This window comes from Leptopilina heterotoma, unplaced genomic scaffold, assembly GCF_015476425.1.
Source record: "Leptopilina heterotoma isolate Lh14 unplaced genomic scaffold, ASM1547642v1 Lhet_83, whole genome shotgun sequence".
NCBI lineage: Eukaryota > Metazoa > Arthropoda > Insecta > Hymenoptera > Figitidae > Leptopilina > Leptopilina heterotoma.
Genome location: NW_025111188.1, coordinates 1047062 through 1073694, shown reverse-complemented (window position 1 = coordinate 1073694; position 26633 = coordinate 1047062). Strand labels below are relative to the sequence as shown.

Here is a 26633-nt window from a genome sequence, read left to right as displayed (position 1 = left end):
TTTAATTTTAATTTTAGCCAAGAAAATTCTTTTTAAATTTCTAATCAAAATGAAAATTTGCTTTCACCACTGGTGATTAGGAAATTATTTTTTCTTCTTCAGGACGAAATTCTCCTTGTGTAGAATTTTATTGAGAGCCTTCTTGCCATGTAAATGCCTCATGTGACCGGTGAGTTGTCCCCAAATGCGAAATTTTTCTCCACATTCCTCGCATGAATATTTGAAAAAAGAAGTTGAATTTCCTCGTGTTGCTGTTAATTCGGTGGAAATTTTTGTACTCTTTGGAAAGTATTTTTTCTTGTGAATAAAACGCATGTGACCAGCGAGTTGACTCCACATTTTAAATTCCTCGTTACATTCGTCGCAACCGTATTTTTGCGCGTTCGTGTGAAATTGAATAAAATGAGATTTCAATGTTCCTTTGCGACTGAATTTTTTATCGCATTCTTTACAAGTAAATTCTTTAGTAACTTTTTTGTTTGATGAAAATTGTCCGTCTTCTTCCTCTTCCTCCTCCTCTTCTTCTTCTCCTTCTTCTTTTTCATTTTCTTCCTCTTTTTCATTTTCTTCTTCTTCTTTTTTTTCCTCTTCTTCATCATCATCATCACTTTTTTCTTCTAATTCATCAATAAATTTAGGCTCAACTTTAACGATAATTTTACATTTTTCTTTCAATGATAAAGTACTTTCTTTAGTTTCCTTTTCTTTAGTTTTTCTTCTCGTTAAATTTTCCCTCACTGGCGATGAAATTTCCCTTGTTTTCTCTGACAATTTCGGACAAATTTTTTTATGAGTTTGAAATGCGTGGAAATGGGTAAATTTAAAATTGCAATTTTCGCAGCTATATTTAAATGTATTTGCATGAGCGATAGTGTAATGAGTTTTTAAATTATCCTTTCGAGAAAAATGTTTACCACAATCTTTGCAGAGTAATTTTTTTTTCCTACTCTCTGGTGATGGTTGTTTTCTTATTCTTTTCCTCGCTACTTTTTCTTCCTTTTCCGGTGAATTATTTGGATTAATAGTTTCGAAATTGTGAAAATCTTGAAGTAATTTTTCACAGGAAAAAATTTGTTCTGTTTTTATTGTTGAATCACTTTCATTTAGTGAGAGAAAATGTGATCCGATAATTGATTCAATTTTAATGTTTGCTGCTAAAAATTCTGAAGTGTCGGTGGTATTCAAAGAAAGTGGATCCAATTCGTTAATTTTTGCTTTCTTCGATTTTGATTGTCTTGCTCGTCTTGGAGTTCGCCTAAAACATGAAGAGTGAAAAAGTATTATTGAAATTCGTAGGAAGGAGGATTATTAGAATTAATATAAAATAAAAGCGATTTTAATTCTAATTGCAAATAAAGACAATTTTTAATTTTTTGAGAATTTGTTTAAGTTTCTTGAATCAAATTTTTTTGCCTGTGGGGAAATTAAATTCAACGTGTTCTGAAAAGAAAATGAAGAGGGAATTTTAGTTTCTTTATTTTTCTATGAAATATCTTTTTATGTTTTTAAAAAAAACATTGAATCCCTCACAAAACTTGATAAATACTTACCTTTTAGAATTTAATTCTTTTTCGAATCTTGAAATTATAATTAATTACGATTACGAATTACAATTTTCCAAATTCTATGAAATTTACTTTTATTTCGAAAATAGAAAATTAGAAAATAATTACATTGACTGGATTTTATTATGAAAAATCGTACAATATAGTTGGATATACAAAAAAATATATTTTTATAAGTAATTTCTATATTTTAAATTTTAAATTCCTATTTTTTATCTGTGAGTTTTTACATTCGTCGATTTAATCGGAATTGAGTCAGACTTTGATTAAATTATAAAATTTAAAGCTTATTTAGTTAATATTAAACAAAATAATTTTCGTCACATTCAGAAATTTTCTTTTTAATTTTTTTTTCTAAAAATTATTTTTCTGATGATTCTTGATAAAAATTTTCTTTTTTTATCAACAAAGATAGTTCTTTACTGTCACAATTTTCATTATCATTGATATCTTTATAAGCATCATTGTTGTCGGTAGTTTCAGATTTATTATTTAAATTTGAAGTTCCAGTAGAATTAAAATTATTATTGACTTCTATTTGTAAGGATTTTTTAGTTACTTTTATAAAAGTTTGAACATATTTTTTAGTAGGTCGACTATATTCTTTTATTAAAATATCGACTTTTGTCGTTTCTTTCTCCTTCGAACTGGAATCAAGAGAATTAATTTCCTTTCCTTTCTCTGTATTTTTTTGTTCCTCTATAGTTTGTTTTAATTTCGAAATTTCTTCCGAGTTAGGTTCAAAAGTTATCGTTTCGTTTGTCCTAGATTTTTTATCTTCATTCTGCTTTAAACAATCCTTTGAACTGGAAACACCTGGAGAATTATTTTTCCCACTTTTTTCCATTTCTTTTGATTTTAAAATGTTAGATTCAATTTCATTTAAATTCCCATCTGGTTTTTTAGTTTCTTTCTTCTTCGAAGAATCCTTTCCACTTGAATTAAGAGCCGAATTTTTGCAAGTACAGGGAAAATTATTTTTTTCTTTTTTTTCAATTTCTTTTCCCTCCAAAACGTCTTCCGAAGTCTCAGAATTATTTTTCACACGTTTTCTAATTTGCTTTGATTTCAAAATATTCGAGTTAGATTCACGAGAATTTTCAGAGTCATCCGAAGAAGTATTTTTCAAACGCTTTCGAGCTTTTTGCAATTTTAAACTATTGTATTTTTGTGGATAAATTTCTCGAGAAATATTTTTTTCATGTGCAAATTTTCTGCTTCGCAAATTTCTTTCAATCGAATTATTTTCAGGGGGAGAATTTCTCGAAGTTACATCATTTTCGAATTCCTGTTTCTGAGGTGAAAATTCCTTTGCAATATTTCTCTTACACTGACTATTGTTTCTCAAAATTCTTCTTTTTCTTCTTCTTCTTTTTATTCTTGGAGTATTTTGATCATGTTCCATTTTTGACAAATCAGAAGAATTATTTGAAGTTTTTCCATTGTGATTTTTCGATTTTAATCTAGTTTTGTAAATATTTTTCGGTGATTCAATTAGTGTTGTAGGTGAATTATATTCCTCGATGTCAATGTCTTCGGAATCGTTGGATAAATTGTTGGAAAAATTTTTGTTGACAATTTTATCAATTTTTTTCGTATTTTTGTTCTTTGATTTTATGAACGTCGACGATTTGTCGCTATCAGTGAAAAATGAATCGTCTCCCTCGATATCAATTTCTACAGAGTCTGATGACTTTTTTTTCGCTGAAGAATCGTCGTTACTGTTCGATAGTGAATCAAAGCCCTCGATGTCGATTTCCTCCGATTCTGAAGTATTTTGATTTCGAGAAAAATTTCTTTTCGGGTCAAATTCCTCGATATCGACTTCTTTTTCCTCTTCTTCTTCTTTTTTTTCCTTTTCTTTTTCATTTTCTCCCTTCGAAACAACATTTTGATTATTCGATAAAATTTTGCTGTTTGAGTCAAAACCCTCGATATCGATTTCCTCAATTTCCGAAGTTTCGTTTCGTTTTTTAAAAGAATTCTCTCTATTTAAGGTAAATTCCTCGGCGTTGATTTGTTCAAAATAGTTGGACACATTTTCGTTTTCGAAATATATGGAACTAGGTGAAACTGGATCAAATTCCTCGATATCGGATATTTCTATTGTCTCCAAAGTATTTGGATTTTCGCAAAAACTGTCGGGCGTTTCTTTCGATTTTTCTCCCAATTTTCCGTTGACTTCGATTGAATTCTTGTTTTCAACTGATTTTGAGTGTAGATTTGAATTTCCAAGGCGAGGAAATCGATTCACTGGAGTTGAATGGTCATTGTGTTGAATTTTACTCTTTAATGACTTATAATAATTATGCCATCTGGTCAGTTTCCTAAAACAAAACAAATTGGTATTATTTATCAGAAAGTTATTTTCAAACCAAAATAATAGGACAATAGACACTTTTTTATTTTTTATTTTGATTTGCGAAAAAAATCCAAATCAATTTAATAAAAAATAAATTAATTGATAATAAAGAATAAAAAATAATATATTAATTAATAATAAATAATAAAAATAAATTATTAATAAATAATTAATAATAAATGAATTAATTAATAAAAAAATTTTCAATACAATTGAAAACTTACTTTCTAAAGTAGATTTTGAAATCTAGTTAAAAAATTGTTTGTTAAAATTTGGTTTTCGATAAAAAAAATAACAAAAACAATAACAATTTTTATTCTCAAAATAGCTGTTGATTTACAAGTTGACTAATATTCTCGTTTCTGTTTCGTAAATTGGTATTTAGTTGAACTTCCATAATTATATTTTGAAAATATTTTCCATTTATTGAATTTTCAGTTATTTTCGAACCAGTTTCTTCTCAATTTTTCTTGGCATTTTTCCTGGAACGTGAAAAATCGGTCATTAGTAAAATGTATCTATTTATTCGATAAACAAACGATTCAAAAATGTTTCGAACGTTCAAATTGAACGAAATATTTTTCCCTAAAAGAATTTTCATAAATTTACTTCAGTTTTTTCAGTTTTTTCATTTTTCATAAAAAAGAAAAAAATTTGAATTTTACAATTAATTTTTCTTTTTGCTACTGACGAAAAATAATTGTAATAAAAATTTAATACGAAAAGAAGGATTTTTATAAACTTTTTTAATTCCAAAAGAAACATTTTCATCCATTTTTTTAAATTTTTCATAAAAAAGGAAAAAAATTTGAATTTCACAATTAATTTTTCTTTTATACAGACGAAAAATAATTGTTCTAAAAAATTTAATTCCAAAAGAAACATTTTCGTCAATTTTTTTAAATTTTCCATAAAACAGGAAAAAAATTGGAATTCTACAATTAATTTTTTTTATGCCGTCACAAAATAATAATTGTAATAAAAATTTAGTTCGAAAAAAAAATAAATTTCGTTCTTTGAACTTTGAGAACATTTGAATCGTAATTAAAAAAATTCCAAACGTTTTGTAATTATCCTTTAGCTCCTCGTCGTCTTCTTCTCGAATTTCCCATTTTTTCCATGAAAGGAATTCTCGAATTTCCTAGAGCATAAAAATAATTTTCATTAATTCATATTATTCATTTTTTTTATCCTAAAAAATAGGTTTACTTACAAAATTTATTCAGCAGAATTTTTTTATTCTTATTCTTCGTGTAAATTTTCTTCTCTCGTTCCTCCGTTTCACTCAAATTATTCGGACATTTTTCTTTTTCCATTTTAATTCGTCTGGGGAAAAATGTTTTCCATCTACTCGCAGAAAACTCGTTAAAATTGTATTTACCAGTAAATTAAAAATGTTATACGAGAAAAATGAAAGTTTCAATAAAATTAAATAAAGAAATCACATTTTTTTTCCAAAAATTTTAATTTTTGGAACAAAAATTGTGATTTCTTTATTTAATATTAAATTTCTCCACAAAATTTAATTTGTGGAAAAAAATATGATTTCGTTATTTAATTTTAAATTTCCACAAAATTTAATTTGTGGTAAAAAATTGTGATTTCAAAGAATATTGAAACATTGAAAGTAATGAGTAATGAAAATAGTAAAAAAGAATCTTTTCCTAAATGAAAACTGTAAATTTTATTATGTAAGTAAACACACTTGTAACATTAGAAAATAATGGACAAAACTTATCGGTAAATTACAAAGTTAAATATCTATTAATTTAATATTATTTAATTTAATGCTTAATAATTCTTGCAATAATTATTCTTTATTTTTTTTTTATTTTGTATTAAACTCCCTGAGGGCATTGTCCAATCGCACCATTGGCAGGGGTGGATGTTCTCCAGGATGCTTTTTCCTATGACTCACTAATCCTGGTTTTTGGGTGAATTTTTGTCCGCAAATATCGCAGGCGAAATGCCGTTTTCCCGTGTGAATGAGTAAATGCTGACGGAGTTCGGATCTTCTCACGAATCTCTTGCTACAAACTTCGCACTCGTACGTGCGCATTTTATTGTGAACATAGCGAACATGTCGCTTTAGTGTGTCCCTCGATGAATAACTTTTTCCACATTCGGAGCAAATGACGCGTTCTTTTCGCGTGTGATGGAGGGCAATGTGTTGATCGAGATTCTCCTGCGTTGCCATGAATCTTTTGCAAACACTGCAGGGAAATGCTGTTGTAAAATGAGCGTATCTTTGGTGGAGATACAAATAGCGACTGTTCTTGTAGGTTCTTCCGCAGACGTCGCACACGGCCGTTGGTTCGTTGTGTAATCGCTTGTGTGTTGTGAGATCGCCTTTGACTTTGAATTTTTTCTCACAAATATCGCAGGAGAAATTATAGTGCTCGGAGTGCTTGCGAGTGAAATGCGATTGGAGGATTATTTTTTTGAGGAAAATTGCACCGCATATTTCACAGTGGAATTCGGTTTTTGGTGCTGGTGCGCGGGGTTTGCGAGGTTTGCGCTTCCGTTTCGTGGGCGTTTCGTCCGTTTCTTTTTTTACCTCTTCGGAAGAATTGACAACTTGGTCCGCTTGTATCGTTACTTCTTCGAACTGAATTTCGTTATCATAATAAGTTTCTTCTTCTTCCTCCTCCTCCTCATTAACCTCAGGTTCGAATTCTTCAAAGTTACCCTCAGGATCGAATTCCTCGAACTGATTTTCAGGTTCAAATTCCTCGAATTGATTTTCAGGATCGAATTCCTCGATATTCTCCGGATCGAACTCTTCGTATTTGATATCAACTTCTTCGATTAGATTAGATTCGTTATTATTGCTTGCGCTTGAAAGATCCTCTGTATTTTCAATTTTTATATTTGGCATCGAGACTTCGACACTTTCTGTTTTCTTCTTTCTCGACGTTGGCTTTTTGGCGAATTCACTGTCCTTCGTTCCAAGCGAGTTGAAAATTAGTTTTTTTAACTCCAAACGTGACAATCCCTTTGCTTCTTTTAATTTCTTCTTTCTAGAACAGGAAAAATAATTTTTATTAGTAAATTTAATTTTTGGAAACAAGCGAATATTTTAGTCACAAATTTTTGGGTGGAAATTTTTTCAAAGTCAATACATTTTCTTTTCAATGAATCGTTTATTCGGTTTTACATTTTTTTTCGGTAATATTCAAACTTTTCTTAGCAAATTCAATTTTTACGGTAAATTTTAATTCGTGAAAAAAATTTGTTAATTGAAAAATAAAATTAGAGAAATAAATTATTCACGTAATTTTCGGACAGTTTCACGAAAGTGGATAGACTTTCACTTGTAGATAAATAGTTCTTGGCGAAAGATTTATATACACAGAAAAAAAAATCGTCGCACGAATTATTATTTATTCAATAAATCTTTGAGAACGTGATCCAAACGAATGACGGGCAATGGAGGATGCTCGCCGGGATGAATTTTCCGATGACTGAGTAAACCGGGTTTTTGGGCGAATTGTTTGCCGCAAATATCACAAATGAAGAGACGTTGTCCGGTGTGAAGGAGAAGATGCTGCCGCAAATGATATCTTTGTGAGAATGCCTTCGAGCAAACTGGACACGTGAATGATTTAATATCAGTGTGAACATTGATAATATGTCGTCGTAAATTGACTTTTTTGGTGAACATTTTGCCGCATTCGTCGCAAATTAATTTTTCATTTTGATTGTGCATCACTTGGATGTGATTGTCGAGATTCTCCTGCGTCACCATGCAACGTTTACACACTGGACATTCGAATCTTGCTTTATAGTGGGCGTATTTTTGATGAACGTAGAGTGAGAGACTGTTTTTGTACGTTTTTCCGCAAACATCACAAACAGTCGGTGGTTCCAAGTGATGAAGTCTTTTATGAGTCGTGAGATCGCCTTTGATTTTAAATTGTTTCCCACATTCGTCACAGGAGAAATTATAACCCTCAGTGTGCTTACGAATAAAGTGCGACTGCAAAATTTCCTTCTTCAAAAATATTGTATTACACACTGAACATTGGTACTCAATTTTTTCTCTTTCCTCAGTGAATGGCTCGTTGGTATTTTTTCTTCTTTTTCTTCGTTTTGGAATTGTTTTTTCAATGCCGGTATTTTTGATAGCAATGTCGAGAATTGAATTTAACGTCTTCGGTTTTCGTTCTTTTGCTATTTTCCCTTCTCTAGATTTTTTCATCGGTTTGATAATTTGTGTTTCTTTATTTAAGGCCTGAATGAAATTAATATTCTTCAGGGAATTGAAGATTTCCTTTCGCAATTGAATTCGAGATTTCGTTTTCACTGGACTCGATCTAAAACAAGAGAAATTAACGATTATTCACTGGTTTTGTTTGGGAAACAATTTTAATATTAATTACTTACATAAGATTATTAAGAAATAACTGGATTAATATTCGTTACTTTCGATTTAAAGACAAAAAAAAATGTGATTGTCACATGAAAATTCTTTTTTTAAAATTAATTTTGAGTCAATTGAACGTCATTCAAAACTCAACTGAGAATTTTCGATCGATTAGTGACTTGATATAAAGGAAATATCAGTAATTTGGCAAAAAAAAAAATTAGAGATATTTTTTTGATTAGGTGAATAATTAATATTTGAATACAAACTTCTTAGAGTAGAAATATTCTTCACTAGCATTCCAAACGAAAAATTAATTTTACTTTAGAAAATTCTTCATTTTCAAAATAATTCATTTAAAATTATTCTTCATTCAAAAATATTGATTTGAATTCACAATATTTGAATTTTCAAAACCAAATTTTTTTTTTATTTTTCAAAAATATTATCTGGATTTCATTGACTGATCGATTTCGAATCTACAACAGAAATTTATGTTATTAACTGTTCTTAATTGTTATTTAGAAGAAAAGAAATAATACTTACATCAATACTTTGAAATTAGACACGACTTTTTTAAAAATTTGCATTCTAAATTTTTCAAAAATCTACATTCGTTATGAAAATTTCTATAAAAGGGGGAAAAAAATTTAATCTTCAGAAAATTAGAATTCTTGATGAATAATTTAAAATACAAAAATATTTCTCAAATATATTTTTATTAGCAGATATTTACAATATTATTTTTTTTAATACATTTTACACATCATGAAATATTTAACACGTTGAAGAAATATTTAATTTTCTTAAATTCTTGATTTTTTTACAACTAAGAAATCATTATTTTTGCAATTTGCAAAAAAAAGAAACAAAATATACGCCACGTTAGTAAAAAGTACTTAAATTATTCGACATTAAATTAAGAAAAATTATATTCAGTGAAAAATTACACTGAAAAAAAATTTATTTGATTGAAATAACAATGACTATTGTAAAATAATAATTTACTTGAGTCAAATAAATTGTATTTGAACTATTAGTTTCGGTAATTGAAGCAAATAATATTCAATTAACTCAAATAAAAATTATTTGTATGAAATAGATTTTTTTGACACAAATAAATATTTTTTGACTCAAATAAAAATTATTTAACCAAAATAAATATTTGTTTGACAAAAATAAACATTTATTTGACAGAAATAAATATTTATTTGATAGACTGATTATTTTATTAACAAGAAATCGTTTATTTGAATGAAATAAATTGAGTTTAAATTATTAATTTCGTTATTTGAAGCAAATAGAATTTCAATGACTCAAATAAAAATTATATGACGCCAAAAATTTATTTTGGCACAAATAAATATTTTTTGACACAAATTAAAGCTATTCAACAAAAATGAATATTTATTTGACACAAATAAACATTTTTTGACTTAATTAGGAATTATTTGACAAAAAAAATATTTATTTGACAAAAATATATAATTTCTGCCTCAAATAATCATTTTCAAACCCAAATAAACATTTTCTGACTCAAATAAAAATAATTTAACAAAAAATAAAGATTTATTTGACAATAATAAACATTTATTCGAATCAAATAAATTGTATTTCAATCATCGTATGTCAAAAAATATTTTTTGACTTAAATAAAAAATATTTAACAAAAAGAAATATTCATTTGACACAAATAAATATTTTTTAACACAAATAAATATTTATTTGATTGACTATTTATTTTATTAACAAGAAATCGTTTATTTAAGGGCATTTGAACCATTATGACGTCACGGCTTTAGAACAAATGCTTTGCACAAACTATGACGTCATAATGGTTCAAATGCCCTTAAATAAAAAAATTTTATTTACATTATCAATTTTGGTATTTAAAGAAAAATACCATTTAATTGACACAAAAAAAATGATTTTACAAAAATTAATATTTATTTTATATACTATTTACTTTATTTGACAAGAAATTGTTGATTTGAATCAAATAAATTGTATTTAAATAATTAATTTTGGTTTTTGAAGCAAATACCATTAATTTGACTTAAATAAAAATTATTTGACAAAAATAAATATTTGTTTGACACCAAATAAATATTTTTTTGATAGACTATTTATTTTATTGACAAGAAATCGTTTATTTGAATCAAATAAATTATCTTTAAATATTTAATTTCGGTATTTAGAGCAAATACCATTTAATGGATTCAAAAATTATTTGATAAAAAAAATTTTTATTTGACACAAATATTTATTTTTGACAAAAATAAATATTTATTTGACACAAATAGAAATTTTTGCCAAAAATAAGTATTTATTTGAAACAAATAAATATTTTTTGACTCAAATAAGAATTATTTGTGTCAAATAAATACTTATTTTTGTTAAATAATTTTTATCAGAGTCAAAAAATATTTTTTTGTTTCAAATAAATATTTACTTGACACAAATAAAAATGTATTTACCAGAGAATATATTTAATCGACAAGTAATCGTTTATCGAAATCAAATTAATTTTCTTATCATTGTGTTAAGAACGAGAAAAAAGTATTGAAAAGAAATTCGATACCTTTCATTTTTTTAATAGTAAAATTGGAAATTATCATTTTGTCATAAGTTCACTCAAAACGTCGTCTAATCGAAAAGTGGGAAGCGGCGGATGATTACCAGGATGAAGTTTCCTGTGACTCAATAATCCTGGTTTTTGCGTAAATGTCTTGTCACAAAGATCACAAGCAAATAGCCTTTTTCCCGTGTGAATTAATAAATGTTGCCTCAAATGTGATTGCCTCGAGAAGCATCGACTGCAAAATTCACACGCGTGCAATTTAATATTATTATGCACCGATTGAATGTGCCGATGGAGAATGACTTTTGTCGAGAATGTCTTGCCACATTCCTCGCAAACAAATCGACTGTGCTGCGATATCATATGTCGATCGAGATTTTCCTGCGTCACCATTGAACGTTTACAGAGTAAACATTTGTAATTTGGCGTATAGTGAAGACGTTTTTTATGCGTGTAGAGGGAATTTGAATTTGAACACGATTTTCCACAAATATCGCAGACGAGCGATTTTTCCTCATGATAGAGTCGCACGTGATTGCTCAGATCTCCCTTAACTTTGTACTGTTTACCGCAATAGGAGCAAGTGAAGGGACATTCGTTCGTGTGCTTTCGAGTGTAGTGAGCTTTCAGAATGCAATTTTGATCGAAACTTAATTCACAATCGGGACATTTGAATTTTCGATTACTTATATTGTGCTCGTGGAGTAAATGAAGTCGCATGAATTTTGCCCGACCGCATGTATAGGAACATTCTGTGCATGAATGAACTGGTCGTTTTAGTTTCAGGTCAGTTTTGCGAAGACGTTTTTTTCTTTTTTTCTCCACTTCGTAGGTGCTTTCGGGTTTTATTGTCTCGCCCACTTCCAAGTAAACGTTTTCGTCTAAATATTCACTGTCGTCGAGAAATTCTGTTGTCTCGTCGAGGGATTTTTTAAACAACAATTTTCCATCCTGCTTGACGAGAAATTCGTTTTCGTTAAATTCGGTCTGTTGCTGCTCTTCAAATTCTTCTGTTTCGGACACTTGTTCTTGTTCTTCTTCCATTTCCGTTTCCTCCTCTTTTTCACTTTCATCAACTTCCAAATCGTCGAGAATTTCATTTATCTGATTCTCCACCGTATTGATAACGTCCTTCAGAATTTTATCAGCCGGCAAATAAGCATAATAGGAATCTTTAATTTTCACCATATTCCAAGTTTTCTTCAACACCGCCGGATTGTTGAGGGTAAATTTTCTAATTCCATTCCCGGATCTGAAACAAAATTTATTAATTAATGTAGTGGAGTGTAAAACTAGATAAATTCCAAATTTATGATTGTAACTTACTCGTAAGGTTTTTTTTTGCCCTAATTACCATCTTGACTCTGTGGAAATTAGTTGAGAGAAAAAAGATTTCATTTTTCGTAATTTAATTTTTATTTATTCATAATTACATTAAAGAAGATTTTTTTAACAGTTTGTGAATGTTAATCAGACTGTAAAATCTTGTAAAGTTAAGCACAAAATGCGACGGTGATAAAAAAAAATTACATCCCTCTAAATGTACACAAAATAGACGAATTTCTTCTGAGAACAAATAAAATTATTTTTGTTTTCTTCTTAAATTATTGTATTTTTTATAATACACGATTTTCGAAAGACTGCTCACGATTCTTTTTTTTGTGAATGTTTACGCCAACACAAATTTTTGAATTACTTTTCGTGTAATTATTATTAGACTGAGAAAAAAATTTATTTATTTTAATTAGGTATTTATTTTAATTGACTCTAATAAAAATTATTTGACAAAAAAAATATTTATTTGACATAAATAAGTATAATTTGATTTCAATTAAAGTTATTTAACAAAAAATTGAATATTTATTTTACACAAATAAATATTTTTCCCCTCAAATAAAAATTTTTGTTAAATAACTTTAATTGGAATCAAATTATATTTATTTATGTCAAATAAATATTTTTTTGTCAAATAATTTTTATTAGAGTCAATTAAATTATATTTTCTTTTATACCGAAATTAACAATTTAAACACAATTTATTTCATTTAAAGAAACGATTTCTTGTCAGCAAAATAAATAGTCTATCAAATAAATGTTTACTTGTGTTAAAAAATATTCATTTCTGTCAAACAAATGTTTATTGACAAAAATAAATATTTTTTGACTTAAATAAAAATTGTTTAACAAAAATAAATATTTATTTGAAAAAATATGCATTTATTTGAAACTAAAAAATTTTTTTTTCACACAATTTCGGTATTTGAAACAAGTACCATTTAATTGACTTAAATAAAAATTATTTGACAAAAATAAATATTTGTTTGACACAAATAAATATTTTTTTGTTAGACTATTTATTTCATTGACAAGAAATCGTTTATTTAAATCAAGTAAATTGTACTTAAATCATTAATTTTCGTATTCGTAGCAAATACCATTCAATTGATTCATAATAAAAACTATTTTACAAAAATGAATATTTTTTGACACAAATAAATAATTATTTCGTAGATTATTTTTTTTATTTACAAGAATTTGTTGATTTAAAACAAATAATATTTATTGGAGTCAATATTTAATTGTTGACATTATTTTTATTCAATTAAATATTTAATTGACTCCAAAAAAATTATTTGATTTAAATAAATATTTAATGCAATTAAATAATAGTGATTGGAGTCAATTAAATGATTTTTATTCAATGAAATATCTATTGGAGTCAATTAAATATTTAATTGAATCAAATAATATTTATTAGAGTCAATTAAATGGTATTTGCTTCAAATACTGAAATTATTGAGTCAAATATGAATTGAACCATTTAATTGACTCCAATAAATATTATTTGATTCAATTTAATATTTAATTGATAATAGTCAATTAATCGATTATTTTAATCGAATAAATTTTTTTTTCAGTCCAAGAGTAGAAATAATTCATAAATAAAACTAAAAAAAATCATAGAAATATTAGCATAATGTGAATAAAATTATCACTGAAAAGAGAAAAGAATTTTTTCCCATTTTTTTTTTCGAATTTTTAGTTATTGAAAAAATTTTTTCAGAAAAGAAAATCGTATGTACAAGAATCTTCTAAACTAGGAGAATTTAAATGTACAATTTAAATTTATTCTTTCTTCATGAAATCATTGATGATGTGTTCAATATGAACAACCGGAAGTGGTGGATGCACACCGGGATGTGATTTTCTGTGGCAAATTAATCCGGGTTTTTGAGTGAAGGCCTTGCCGCAAATGTCACAGATATATGGACGTTTACCGGTGTGAATCAAAAGATGTTGTCTGAATGATGTTCGTCGTGCGAAAGCCTTGCCACAAACATGACAATCATAAGGTCGATCGCCAGTATGCGTCATCATGTGTTGTTTCAATCGATGATTTTCATTGAACGATTTACCACATTCCTCGCAAACAAAACTCTCACGCCTCTCGTGTTGCAGTAAAATATGTTGATCCAAATTCTCCTGACTCACCATTCGTCTATGGCAAATTTCACATTCATATTTTGGCTTGAAATGCGCCCATTTTTGATGAACGTACAATGAATTTGAATTTGAACATGTCTTTCCGCAAACGTCGCAAACAATTGGTCCCTCCTTATGTTTAAATCTCACGTGAAGTCTCATATCGCCTTTGACTTTGAATTTTTTTCCACATTCGTTGCATTCGTACTTGTAATCGTCGGCGTGCTTTCTCTCGAGATGCTCCTTGAGTCTTCGTTTATTGGGACATTTAAAATCGCAAATATCGCAGGAGAGTTCTAATTGTGTTGTTGCTCCGTTTTTGGTGTTATTTTTCATTCTCGCTATTTTACGACTTGATGAATGTTTTCGGCTCACGTGGGAATTTAAAGTTGAACGGTTTGTACTTTTGTATGAGCAAAAGTGACAATTGTAATTAATTGTATCGAGATTTTCTTTTTGGGTCTCCTTTGATTTGTGCTCATTGTTTGCGTGCTCTTTCAGGGATTCGAGATCGTTGAATAATTTTTCGCAAACGTCACATTTGAATTCCTGTACATCGGGGTGAATTGAACTCATGTGTCTTTGATAGACCTCGAGATGAGTGAAGCAAAAATCGCATTTCAGACAAACGTAGAGTTTTATTCCTTGATTGTAGATTATTGTAACGTCGTCTGGATCGTCGTTGGATAATTCTTCGGTTTTTATTTGAATATTGTTGAAATTCGGAGAAAAAGGTCTTGGCGATGATGCTGCTTCTTCCTCTTCTTCCTCCTCCTCTTCGAGTTCTTCAAAATCGTTTTCAACTTCATCGTGCATTATTACCACTTCTTCATAATTGAGATTTTCACTATCGTAATCGTCATCATCGTCTTGATGAATTTCATTAAGTTCATTAATTTCATTAATTTCATTCATTTCATTACTTTCATTGATTTCATTCATTTCATCAATTTCATCAATTTCATTCTCCTCGATAATTTCTTGTTTTAATTGCTGTTGCGTGGCTTTTATTTGCTTCTCGAATTCGGCGTCAAGATACATTTCTGTCGTGTCATCAATATCATCGTCATCATCGTCATTTTCCTGATTACTCTCGACACTATCGTTCGCGGCTGTTGATTCAATTTCCTTCATTTCCACTTTCATTACTTTTGACATTTGCTCCGTGGGCAGAAAAGCGTAGTACTTGCATCCTTCGAAATCCACAATCTGCCATGGTTGCATTTCAATAGATTCATTTCCATAAATAAAACATCCGTCATCGATTGAAAGTCTGAAACGAAGAAAATGTAAATCAGTCGAAAAATCACTTTATTTTATTTATTTATTTATTTTGAACTTTCTGCGTGCAAAGAATTTGTTCTCAGTGATAATTTTTCTCAAAAAAAAAATGAAATAAAATCTAGATTTTAAATTGTTCGGGAAGGATTTTCATTATAAATTTTACTCGGGGCTTTATTTTTCTCATTTATTTTCTTTTTTGTAAGTGTTCACAGGTTTTTTTTTCTTTTTTGAAACTTATGAAAGTTGGAAGAAGAAAAAAATTGCATTACAATATCGAATACAGTACAAATTAATTAGGAAAATATTTAGTTTTATAAATACAGAGAAACGATTTTTTTCTATAATTAGAAAAAGCGACGAATTTGGATCAAATAAAAATTTTTTTTTTGCAAAATTGCAAAATTACGTTAAATGTACAAACTGTCACAATATTTTGTTATTTAGTGATGTCTCTAAATATAATAATTATTTAATCTCAGTTTTTGTTTCTTTAATTTGAATAAAGAAAAAGAAGTCTGACAATTTTGCTTCAATTTATTCGGATATTTATATTTCTTTCTGTTTCGTAACAATATTTGTGACGCGCTAAAGAAGCAAAAATAAAATTACTCCTAAAATTCGTAAAATTTTAGGAGTGAAAATACAAAAAAAGGGAATTACTGTTAGAAGGAGAAAAATACCTTTTACTATTTACAAAGTAAATTTTACTGCAATCTAACTAATTTCAACAAACAATTTGCTTCGATCGTAGAAATTTTTATTACAAAAATAATAAAAATTGCCAAAAATTAGCAGAAGTTCCTGTCATTACAATTTTACTTCGAAAATGGTAAAAGTTATTTTCTTCTCCCGTGTATAAAAATTTTTGAAATTACAGTCTTGGTTGAATAAAAAATATTCAAGAAAAAGTTTCAAATTTAAACAATTAAAAAAAAATGTTTATCAAGATAAATTTAACACAAACAAAATTCGTTTGTGTGTTAAAAAATATTTTTTGACTCAAATAAAAATTATTTGACAGAAAGAAATATTTATTTGACAGAAATAAATATTTTTTAACATAAATAAATATTTTTTCTCACAAATAAATATTTTTAACACAAATAAATATTTTCTCTCACAAATAAATATTTTTTAACACAAATAAATATTTATTTGATAGACTATTTAGTTTGTTGACAAGAAATAGTTTCTTTAAATCAAATAAATTGTGTTTAAATTGTTAATTTCGGTATTTAAAAAAAAATAGAATTGAATTGACTCTAATAAAAATTATTTGACTAAAAAAATATTTATTTGACATAAATAAATATTTTTTTATTCTAATTAAAGTTATTTAACAAAAATGAATATTTATTTGAAACAAATAAATATTTTTCCATTCAAATACAAATTTTTAACATTTTTGGAAAAAATAAACATTTATGAATCAAATAAAAATTATTTAACAAAAATAAATATTTATTTGTCAAAAATATGCATTTATTTGACACTCAAAAATATTTTTTTTGACACAAATTTATTATTTTATAGACTATTTATTTTATTGTCAAGAAATCATTTATTTTAACCAGATAAGTTGTATTTAAATCATCAATTTTGGTATTTCAAAGAAAAAATATTTAATTGACAAAAATAAAAATTATTTGACAAAAATAAATATTTATTTGACGCAAATAAAAATTTTTTGACAAAAAAATGTTTTTTGACTTAAATAAAAATTGTTTTACAAAAAAAATATTTATTTAACAAAAATATGCATTTATTTGACACTCAAAAATATTTTTTTTGACACAAATTTATTATTTTATAGACTATTTATTTTATTGTCAAGAAATCATTTATTTTAATCAAATAAATTATATTTAAATCTTCAATTTTGGTATTTCAAAAAATAAAATTCAATTGATTCAAATAAATTATATTTGACAAAGAAAATATTTATTTGCAACAAATAAAAATTTTTGACTAAAATAAATATTTTTTGACTTAAATAAAAATTGTTTAACAAAAAAAATATTTATTTAAAAAAATATGCATTTATTTGGCACAATAAATATTTTTTAACACCGATTGTATTATTATTATTTTATAGAAAATTTTAATGTCGGGAAACCATTTATTTAAATCATCAATTTCGGTATTTAAAGCAAATACTATTTAATTGACTGAAATAAATATTATTTGACACAAATATTTTTTTGATAGACTTTTTTTTTATTGACAAGAAAACTTTTATTTGAATCAAAAAAATTTTATTTAACTTATAAATTTTGATATTTGAAGCAAATACCATTTAATTGACTCAAAAAAAAATTATTTGACAAAAATAAATATTTACTTGACACAAATAAATATTTTTTTTGATAGACTATTTTTTTATTAACAAGAAATCTTTTATTTGAATCAGAAAATTTTTATTGAAATCACGAATTTCGGTATTTGAAGCAAATACCATTACGTTTCTCAAATAAAATTTATTTGTCAAGAAAAATATTTATTTGCCAAAAATAGAATTTCGTTTGTGTGAAAAAAATAATTTTGTGTAAAGTCGTTTGCTTTTCAGGCACGTCACCGTTGGAAAGTTATTTTTCTTCAATTTCCCTCAGTTTAGTGTTTTCAACAAAAAGAAGTAGAAGAATTTTTGCATAAAAAATTCGCGATTATCGTTATCTATTCATGACGTCGTTTAAAATGTGATCAATTTGAACTCTCGGCAACGGTGGATGTGAGCCTGGATGAGATTTTCGATGACTGATCAATCCCGGTTTTTGGGTGAATGATTTCCCGCAAATATCGCAAACGTACGGTCGTATTCCAGTGTGAATGAGTAAATGTTGCTTGAGTGCCGTTCGACGTGCAAATGATTTTTGACAAATTGTACACGGATACGGTTTATCGCCCGTATGAACTCTCATGTGTATTTTCAATCGAGAATTTCTCGTGAACGTTTTACCGCACTCCTCACAAACGGCATTCTCCCTTTGCTCATGCTGCTTCAATAAGTGCTCCTGTAAATTCTCCTCACTCACCATTCGTCTCTTACACAAATGACACTCGAATTGCGCCTTATAGTGGGCGAATTTCTGATGCACGTAAAGGGAATTACTATTCATGCAAGTCTTTCCGCAAACGTCACAAATCACAGGTTGTTCCTTGTGCGAGAATCGCACGTGATTTGTCAAATCGCCTCTGACTTTGAATTTCTTGCCACAAGTTTCGCAGTCGAATTTAAAATCGTCCGTGTGTCGCCTTATGACGTGGATTTTCAGTTCGTATTTGCTCTTGTTTTTGTAGTCGCACTGCTCGCAGGTGTAATATTGTTTTTTTTGTTGAGTAGCTCGAAGGTGTTTTCTCTTGATGTGGGTGCAAATTATTGCCTTTTTGTCCGCCTTGAATTCGCAGTAGTTGCAGATGTAAACGTTGCTGTCGTGCACGACGCGATGGTACATTTTGTGCTCGTTGAGAACTCTTTTCGTCGAACAAGTGAAATCGCAGTAGTTGCAATTGTAATTATTCTCCGCTTCCATTTCATGTTCCTCAGTGATGTGATCGAGGAGTGTCGACTCTTTTAAACATCGGAAATTGCACTGCGGACAAGATAATCTTTCCTTTTTCTTTTTCATACCCTTCGGTCTTAGTTTCTTCTTCAAACTCTCGTTCATTTCATTCAGTTCATTCAGTTTAACCACGTTGTCGTTGTCGAATTCGATATTAAATTCCTCCTCGTTAACTAATTCCTCTTCGTTATTTATATCCTCGTTAATAATTTCCTCATCGTTAATAATTTCCTCGTCGTTAATAATTTCTTCGTCGTTAACTATTTCCTCCTCGTGAATTATTTCCTCCTCATTATTGAATTCATGATCGATTAAAGGATCCTGCTCGAAGGGGATGTCATCAGAATTCGAGTCATTATCATTTGTCGAATGTAGCCAAGCATGTGCTTCTAAACTCTTCTGTTTGAGACAAGTAAAATCGCAAATGTCGCAGGAGAATTTTTTTCTATTCTTATTCCCAACATTGTGCTCATTTTCATAGTGTGATGATAATTTGTCTTTATTGTCACTTTCAAAATTACAGAGACTGCAAAAATGGCGTATTTTCATTTTCCATTTTTTACTGTGTGTCGCTTGATGTTCCTGAAGTTGTGAATCGGATAAAAATATTTGTGAACATTCACCGCATGAGTGGAAATTATCATTCGATGATGGTTCTTCATTATTTTCTTGTTCCAATTTTATCACGTTGGTTGTTGGTGTTGAATTTTTCACTTCCAATATTGGTAGAAGGGAATATTTTGTTTTTCCATTTGAATCAATGTATTGGCAGAGGCGCATTGGAACTGGATTTGCCTTTAGAATAAAATTCCCCGCTGAATTCTGGATCATCACTGTTTTCCCGTGTTTGCGTCTCCTTGAACAAAATCAAAAAAATAATAAATCATTAGTATCGGTTAATTGTTTTTTTTGGGAATCATTTCCATTTTTTAGGCAACTTACTTTTTATTCCGGTTTTAGGTTTTTTTTTTTTTAGAAATCTTTAGATAATGTTTATTTTTCAAGAGTATTTTTTATTTCTTATTTTGTGTTTCTCACTAACAAACGTACTGTACAAAAATGGTTTTCTTAGGAAAATATTTTATAAATACATCGAAGATTTAGGAAATGATAACAGGGAGGAAAAATTCAATTGGATTTTTGAAAAAAAAAACATTTCTTTCTCATTTGAAGGGAGGAAGAATCCAATTGGATTTTTGAAACAAAAACATTTCTTTCTCATTTGTCAGGGCTCGAACCAGTGAAAGTATTTAAAAATACAAACTTTACGGATTTTTCCAAAATTAAATTTTTTTTAGTGTTTTCTTAACTAAAATTCTTCTTTAAATCCATTATTTATGATAATTCTTGAAAAAGTTTTTTGAGAATTTTTAAATACATTTGTTTACAATTCAATATTACAAAATTTCAATTATTCGGATATTTTTCAATTAAATATATATAAGAAAATAAAAACTCCAAAAAATGAATTTCAACTGTAAAATTCAAATAAGCTTTTTCAAAAAAAATTAATTCTTCTACAGACTTGTTAGTTAAAAGTATGAAAAAAAAACTTTCAAAGATTTTAATACGAAACCTTTTCAAATATTCAATTATTTCTAAAAATTCACGCTTTAATGCTTTTAATATTCAATTATTATCTAAAATTTTAACTGAAATTCATTTTTAAATCAATTTTTATAAGAAAATTCTACTAAAATTCAATTATTTAAACAGAAAAATAAATAATTTATTGAATCATTGTATTCAGAACAAATTTTGAAAATAATTGAAATTTTTCCAAGCATTTAAAAAATTTGTTTAACATAATTGAATTTTTTAAAATTTTGGTTATTTATAAAGATAATTGAATTTTGCAAAAAATTTTATTCAAATTCTTGCAAATAATTTAATTTTGCACGAAATTTTATAAAAATCCTTTAAATTAATTAAATTTTGATAAGAATATTATTAAAATTCCTGGAAAAAATTTAATTTTTTAAAGAAATTTAAAATTCCTAAAAATAATAGATTTTTGTCAAGAATTTTATTGAAATTCCTGAAAATAATTGAATTTTGCCAAGAATTTTATTAAAATTTTTGAAAATAATCGACTTTTGCAAAAAATTTTATTAAAATTCCTGTAAACATTTGAATTTTACACGAAATTTTATTAAAATTCTTGAAAATAATCATATTTTGGTAAGAATTTTAATAAAATTCCTCAAAATAATTAAACTTTGACAAGGATTTTATAAAAATTTTTGAAATAATTGAATTTCGGAGAAAAATTTTATTATTTATAAAGATAATTGACATTTTGAAGAAAATTTAAAAAATTTGTTTAACATAATTGAATTTCTTAGAAGCAATCTATTATATTTGCAAATAATTAAATTCTTGTGATAAATTTTTGTTATTTATAAAAATCATTGAATGTCTGCAGAAAATTTAATTAAAATTCCTGCAAATAATTTAATTTTGCACGAAATTTTATTAAAATTCCTGAAAATAATTTGAATTTTGCCAAGAATTTTATTAAAATTTTTGAAAATAATTGAATTTAGAAGAAAAATTTTATTATATTTATAAAGATAATTGAAATTTGTATCCAAATTTAAAAAAAAATTTTAACATAATTGAATTTCTGAGAATTTTGGTTATTTATAAAAATAATTAATATTTGCAAAAATTTTTATTAAAATTCCTGCAAATAATTGAATTTTGCCCTAAATTTTATTAAAATTCCTGAAAATAATTGGAATTTTGACAAGAATTTTATTAAAATTTTTGAGAATAATTGAATTTCGGAGAAGAACTTTAATATTTCTAAAGATAATTGAAATTTTGACGAGAATTTATATTTAAATTTATATTTAAATTTACTTATTAATAATTAAATTTCTGCAAAGAATTTTATTGAAAATCCTGAAAATAATTGAATTTTGTCAAGGATTTTATTAAAATTTTTGAGAATAATTTAATTTAGGAGAAAAATTTTATTATTTTATAAAGATTGAATTGAATTTTGACGCAAAATCAAAAATTTTTTTTAACATAATTGAATTTTTGAGAAGCATTCTATTACTTATGTAAATAATTGAATTCTTGTGATAAATTTTGGTTACTTATAAAAATAATTGAATTTTGCAAGAAATTTTATTCAAATCCTTGCAAATAATTGAATTTTGCACGAAATTTTACTAAAATCCCTGAAAATAATTGAATTTTTCCAAGAATTTTATTAAAATTCCTGAAAATAATTGAATTTCGGAGAAGAATTTTATTATATTTATAAAGATAATTGAAATTTTGACGCAAAAATTTAAAAAAAATTCTTAACATAATTGAATTGACGTTTTTATCAAAAAAACTGACTTTTACAGTCTTGATGCAAATTTAAAGGATTTACGGACCTAGTTCGAGCCCTGATTTATCAATAAAAACAATTTCTATTTTTGTTCGAATAAAATTTTCTTTTCGAATTTGAATGAAAAAGAAAAAAGTACAAAAATTAAATATTGATGAATTTTGGACAACTGTCACTGCCGAGGGGAATCGGAGGCGATGATAGATGAGAGTCGGGATGCTTTTTCCTGTGCTCCATCATATAGTATCGTCTCTTGAAACTTTGTCCGCATAGATCACAAATATACGGCCGATGTTCACTGTGAGTGTAGAGATGAACATTTCGCAAGTGTGCAGTTCGAAATGTTTTATCGCACACATGACAATTGAATGGTTTTATTTCCGTGTGTATTGTTGCGTGCGAGGCAAGATATCTTTTCGATGAGAAATTCTTTCCACACTCCTTGCAATCGTACGTTTTCTGATGCTGCTTCATATGATTGTCGAGATTCTTTTGCGTCAATAATCGTTTATTGCAAATTGAACATTGAAATTTGTAATTATTTAAGTGCGTCACTTTACGATGTTTGTAGAGTGAATAATTGCTGGTGTAGAATTTTCCACAAATATCGCACATATGCTGCAATGAACCATGAGTGCCGAGGTGGAATTTCAAATCCCATTCCATTTTGAATTTTTTTCCACAATGTTCGCAGAAATATTTATAATCTTCGGTGTGCTTGCGGATGTAGTGGGCTTTGAGATTGTTTCTTGTTTTTGAACGATAGTCACATTTATCGCAAAAATGCATTGAATTTGAATCGAGGTCCTGATGAACGAGACGATGAGATTTTAGATCGCATTTGTATTTGAAGGCCTTTGGACAGAGGGAGCATTTGAAGGGTCTGTGAAAACTGTGTTTGCCTTTTAGGTGACGGAGCATTTTGCTCTTTTGGGGAAAAGTCGCTTGACAAATGTCACAAGTGAATTTTCCGTCGTTTAATTTTTTGTAGAGAACGTCCATTTTCTCCTCCTTCGCATTCTCTTCTTCTTTTATTTCCATTTTTATTTCATTTACTTCATTTCTTTCATTTATTTCACTTCTTTCATTTATTTCACTTCTTTTATTTATTTCACTTCTTTCATTTATTTTAATTTCTCTATTTTCAACCATTTCTGTTTCTGTATTTTCCTTTTTTATTCCCTTCTTTGTTCTTTCACAGCCTTCTTTTAAATTTTCCTTATTTTTATTCTCCAATTCCTCCGTTCTTATATTTTTCCTTTCTTCCAATTGGCTATTTTTCAAAAATTCCATTTTTGTACGAACTTTGCTGTTTTCCGTTGTTTTGATAACTTTTACCAAAATACTGTTACTGGTGGCTGGTGGATTTAATTTTTTTACATTCGTCAATTGAGTTAATTTCACTGGAGTTAATTTTGTCTGTTGCGACGATTTTGGAGCGATTGTTCGAATGATTATGAAAGATTGTAAATTTGCCTCTGGATTTTGAAGAACAGTTTTTTCATTTCGATTGAGTTGGACTTTTCTTATGTAGACTGGTTTTTTTTTCTCCACTCCTGGCTGTTGATTTCTCTTCAGTAGAGTTGGAAGCCTAAAACATTAATGATATGAATTAGTGGAAAAATTACTAGAGTTGGAAAGAAGAGAATAATTTTAAAGAGTATAAAAAACTATTTTTTATTTTCACCTTGAATTATTTGAAACGAGTAAAAGTGGGGACCTAGAAATAAAGATGAAAATTTAGAGAGAAGAGGAAAATGGTGCGAGTGTCTAAAGAAAAACGATCGATTTAGATTATTTTTTAAATTTTTCATTCAATAGCTCAATTTTTTATTTTTTTGACGATTCGATTTTCATGAGACTTGGTAAATAATTTGTTCTACTTTCCCTCGTATGGAAACAAAATTGAAGTAGAAATAAAATTTTTTAAACACGCAACAAGTATTTTTTTTAAATATTTCGATTTATTTTCTTGTAAATCGAAAAACGATCGTAGAGATCTTTGAATTTTTTTATTGCACTCTTCCTCTTCTGTTATTTATTTCCAAGTATTTTTCCGCTTCTGTGAGTGGAAAATTTACGAAAAAATCCTCTTCTTATTTTCACTCTAATTTCCTGGGAATAACTTTTTGCACAATCGTTCAAAATTTTAATTGTCTTGAAAATTCTTCCCTCGAAACGAAATTGCTTTCGTCCCGAGAAAATCGATAAAAAATTTTGTTTAATGTATTTTTTTCTGTAAAATCCAAGTCTTGATTTGTTTTTTCCCTTTTTTGCTTTCTTTCATCTTACAATGAAGTGATAATTCTGGCTGAAATTTCTGATTTCATTTTATCGACAAATTTTGCTTTGCAAAAATATTCCTTATTTCTCCGACTTGGGAATCTGAAAAAAGATTTAAATTAATGTTTATTTCTATCACAAAAGACTTCAATTACTTAATTTAAATATTTAATAACATTACTTTGAAATATTTACCATTAAATTAGACGAGGCGGAAAAAAATTGTAATTTCTCGAGTATTGCGGTTTTTTTTGAAGAACTTTCGTCTCTTCTTGACTTTTCACTAAAGTTGATATCCTAAAACAATAAAATATATTAGTAAAAATATTCATAAAAAAAAGGTAGTTCTAAACTTTTGATACTTACTTGAAAAATGTTTTCATTTTTAATGGTCGAAGAAGAATACAATTTGCAAAAAAAAGCAACCGATTTTCATGGTTTATTTATTAATTAAAAAATTAGAAATACTTGTTTGAATATTTTTTAGATAAATCTAATTTTAATCTAACTAATATTTTTTAGAGATAAAATTTAAAATTTAAAATTTCTAAAGAATCAAATTATAACAAATTTAATTATTAATGGACAATTTTTTCTTCTTTTCCAGATTTCTACTGGGAGATAAATCTTCGTGGCGTAATTTTCCATCAGCGTTGAAGAATTAAAGGTAAGTGATTTTCGGATATATCAACTTTTATTCCCACCTTTTCAATTACAAAAAAAATTTATTTGATTAAAAAAACCGAATTGAATCAAATAATATTTATAGGACTCAATTAAATATTTAATTGAATCAAAGAATATTTATTGGACTCAATTAATTATTTAATTGAATAAAATAATATTTATTGGAGTCAATTAAATCGTATTTGCCTCAAATACTGAAATTCAGTTCAAATATCATTTAATTGACTCCAATAAATAATATTTGATTCAAATAAATATTTAATTGATTGTCAAGTAAATGGTTATTTGAATCAAATAAATTTTTTTTCAGTGTAATTAACAAACGAATATTGAATTAACAAATTGAATATTGAAGACAAAAAGAAGAAGTTACGAAAAATTTAAAAGCGATAGAAAATATGTTTTTATTTCTATAAAAAAATCTACATTATATAGTTTCGTATAAATTCTTTAGCTTCGTATATAATTTAATTTTTAACAGAATTTTATAAATTCAAGTTTTCTTAGGATTTAAGGAAAAATGTTCCCGTATTTTTTTATCACATCACTTAATCTTCTCATTTAAAAATATATCTCGTATTTCCGCTCGATAATTCTTTTTCCTATTTTCCGCCTCATTTCTTTCACAACTTGTCTCTTTTTTTCCATTGATCTTTTCTTTTTTTCTGTTAATAAATTTGGAAATTTTACATTCTCATTTCTTTTAACACTTTTCCCTTAATTTTTGGTCCTTTTCTTCTTTACGACTGGTGTGTCATTCGAATTCTCTTCTTTGAAAAATTGTTTCCCAAGTTGTTTCCCAACACCCGTTGATAAATTACAGGAATTATTTGCATCCTCCCTGTTAGTTTCATTTTCATCTTGTGGAATTATTTGATTTTCGTTAAAATCACCATTCTCGAGTGTCTCCAAAAAATTCATTCCTTTTTTCGTAAATAATGCATCTTCTTCTTCCTTCTCTCGTTCCTCCTCCTGTAATACTAGTCGATTTTCAATTATCGATCCTGATTTATCCTTAACAACAATATTCAATGGTTTCAAAGTTCGAAAGTACGTTAAAATCTCCTGCTTCTCATTCCTTTCATTTTCAACATCCTCGATTTTCAACGATAA

General features: G+C 27.2%; 2 protein-coding genes across 12 annotated transcripts in view; both read right to left on the bottom strand.

The window, feature by feature from the left end:
* The window catches only part of LOC122511474 (zinc finger and SCAN domain-containing protein 2-like), a 98067-nt gene that overhangs the window by 24274 nt on the left and 47160 nt on the right, over positions 1 to 26633 (bottom strand). The window contains exon 5 of one of the 11 annotated variants that reach the window (XM_043626724.1): positions 53 to 1255. The exons of 5 other annotated variants lie outside the window; for them this stretch is intronic. In XM_043626724.1, the coding sequence (XP_043482659.1) occupies positions 85 to 1255 (1171 nt within the window). In that variant the 3' untranslated portion in view covers positions 53 to 84. Of the gene's footprint in view, positions 1 to 52; positions 1256 to 1894; positions 3893 to 5592; positions 6948 to 10884; positions 12127 to 13860; positions 15631 to 18151; positions 20058 to 26633 lie in introns of those variants that run through there. 5 more of the 11 variants (XM_043626711.1, XM_043626721.1, XM_043626719.1 and 2 more) reach the window with 5 other exon arrangements.
* LOC122511479 (gastrula zinc finger protein XlCGF7.1-like) lies at positions 22582 to 23668 on the bottom strand. The gene has a single exon (XM_043626730.1). It carries the CDS (start codon positions 23589 to 23591, stop codon positions 22695 to 22697), a length of 897 nt encoding a protein of 298 aa, XP_043482665.1. The 5' UTR covers positions 23592 to 23668; the 3' UTR covers positions 22582 to 22694.

Coding starts and splice junctions, on each gene's coding strand:
- LOC122511479 (XM_043626730.1), bottom strand. CDS start 23,591: ATGGAAATAAAAGAAGAAGAGAATGCGAAGGAGGAGAAAATGGACGTT.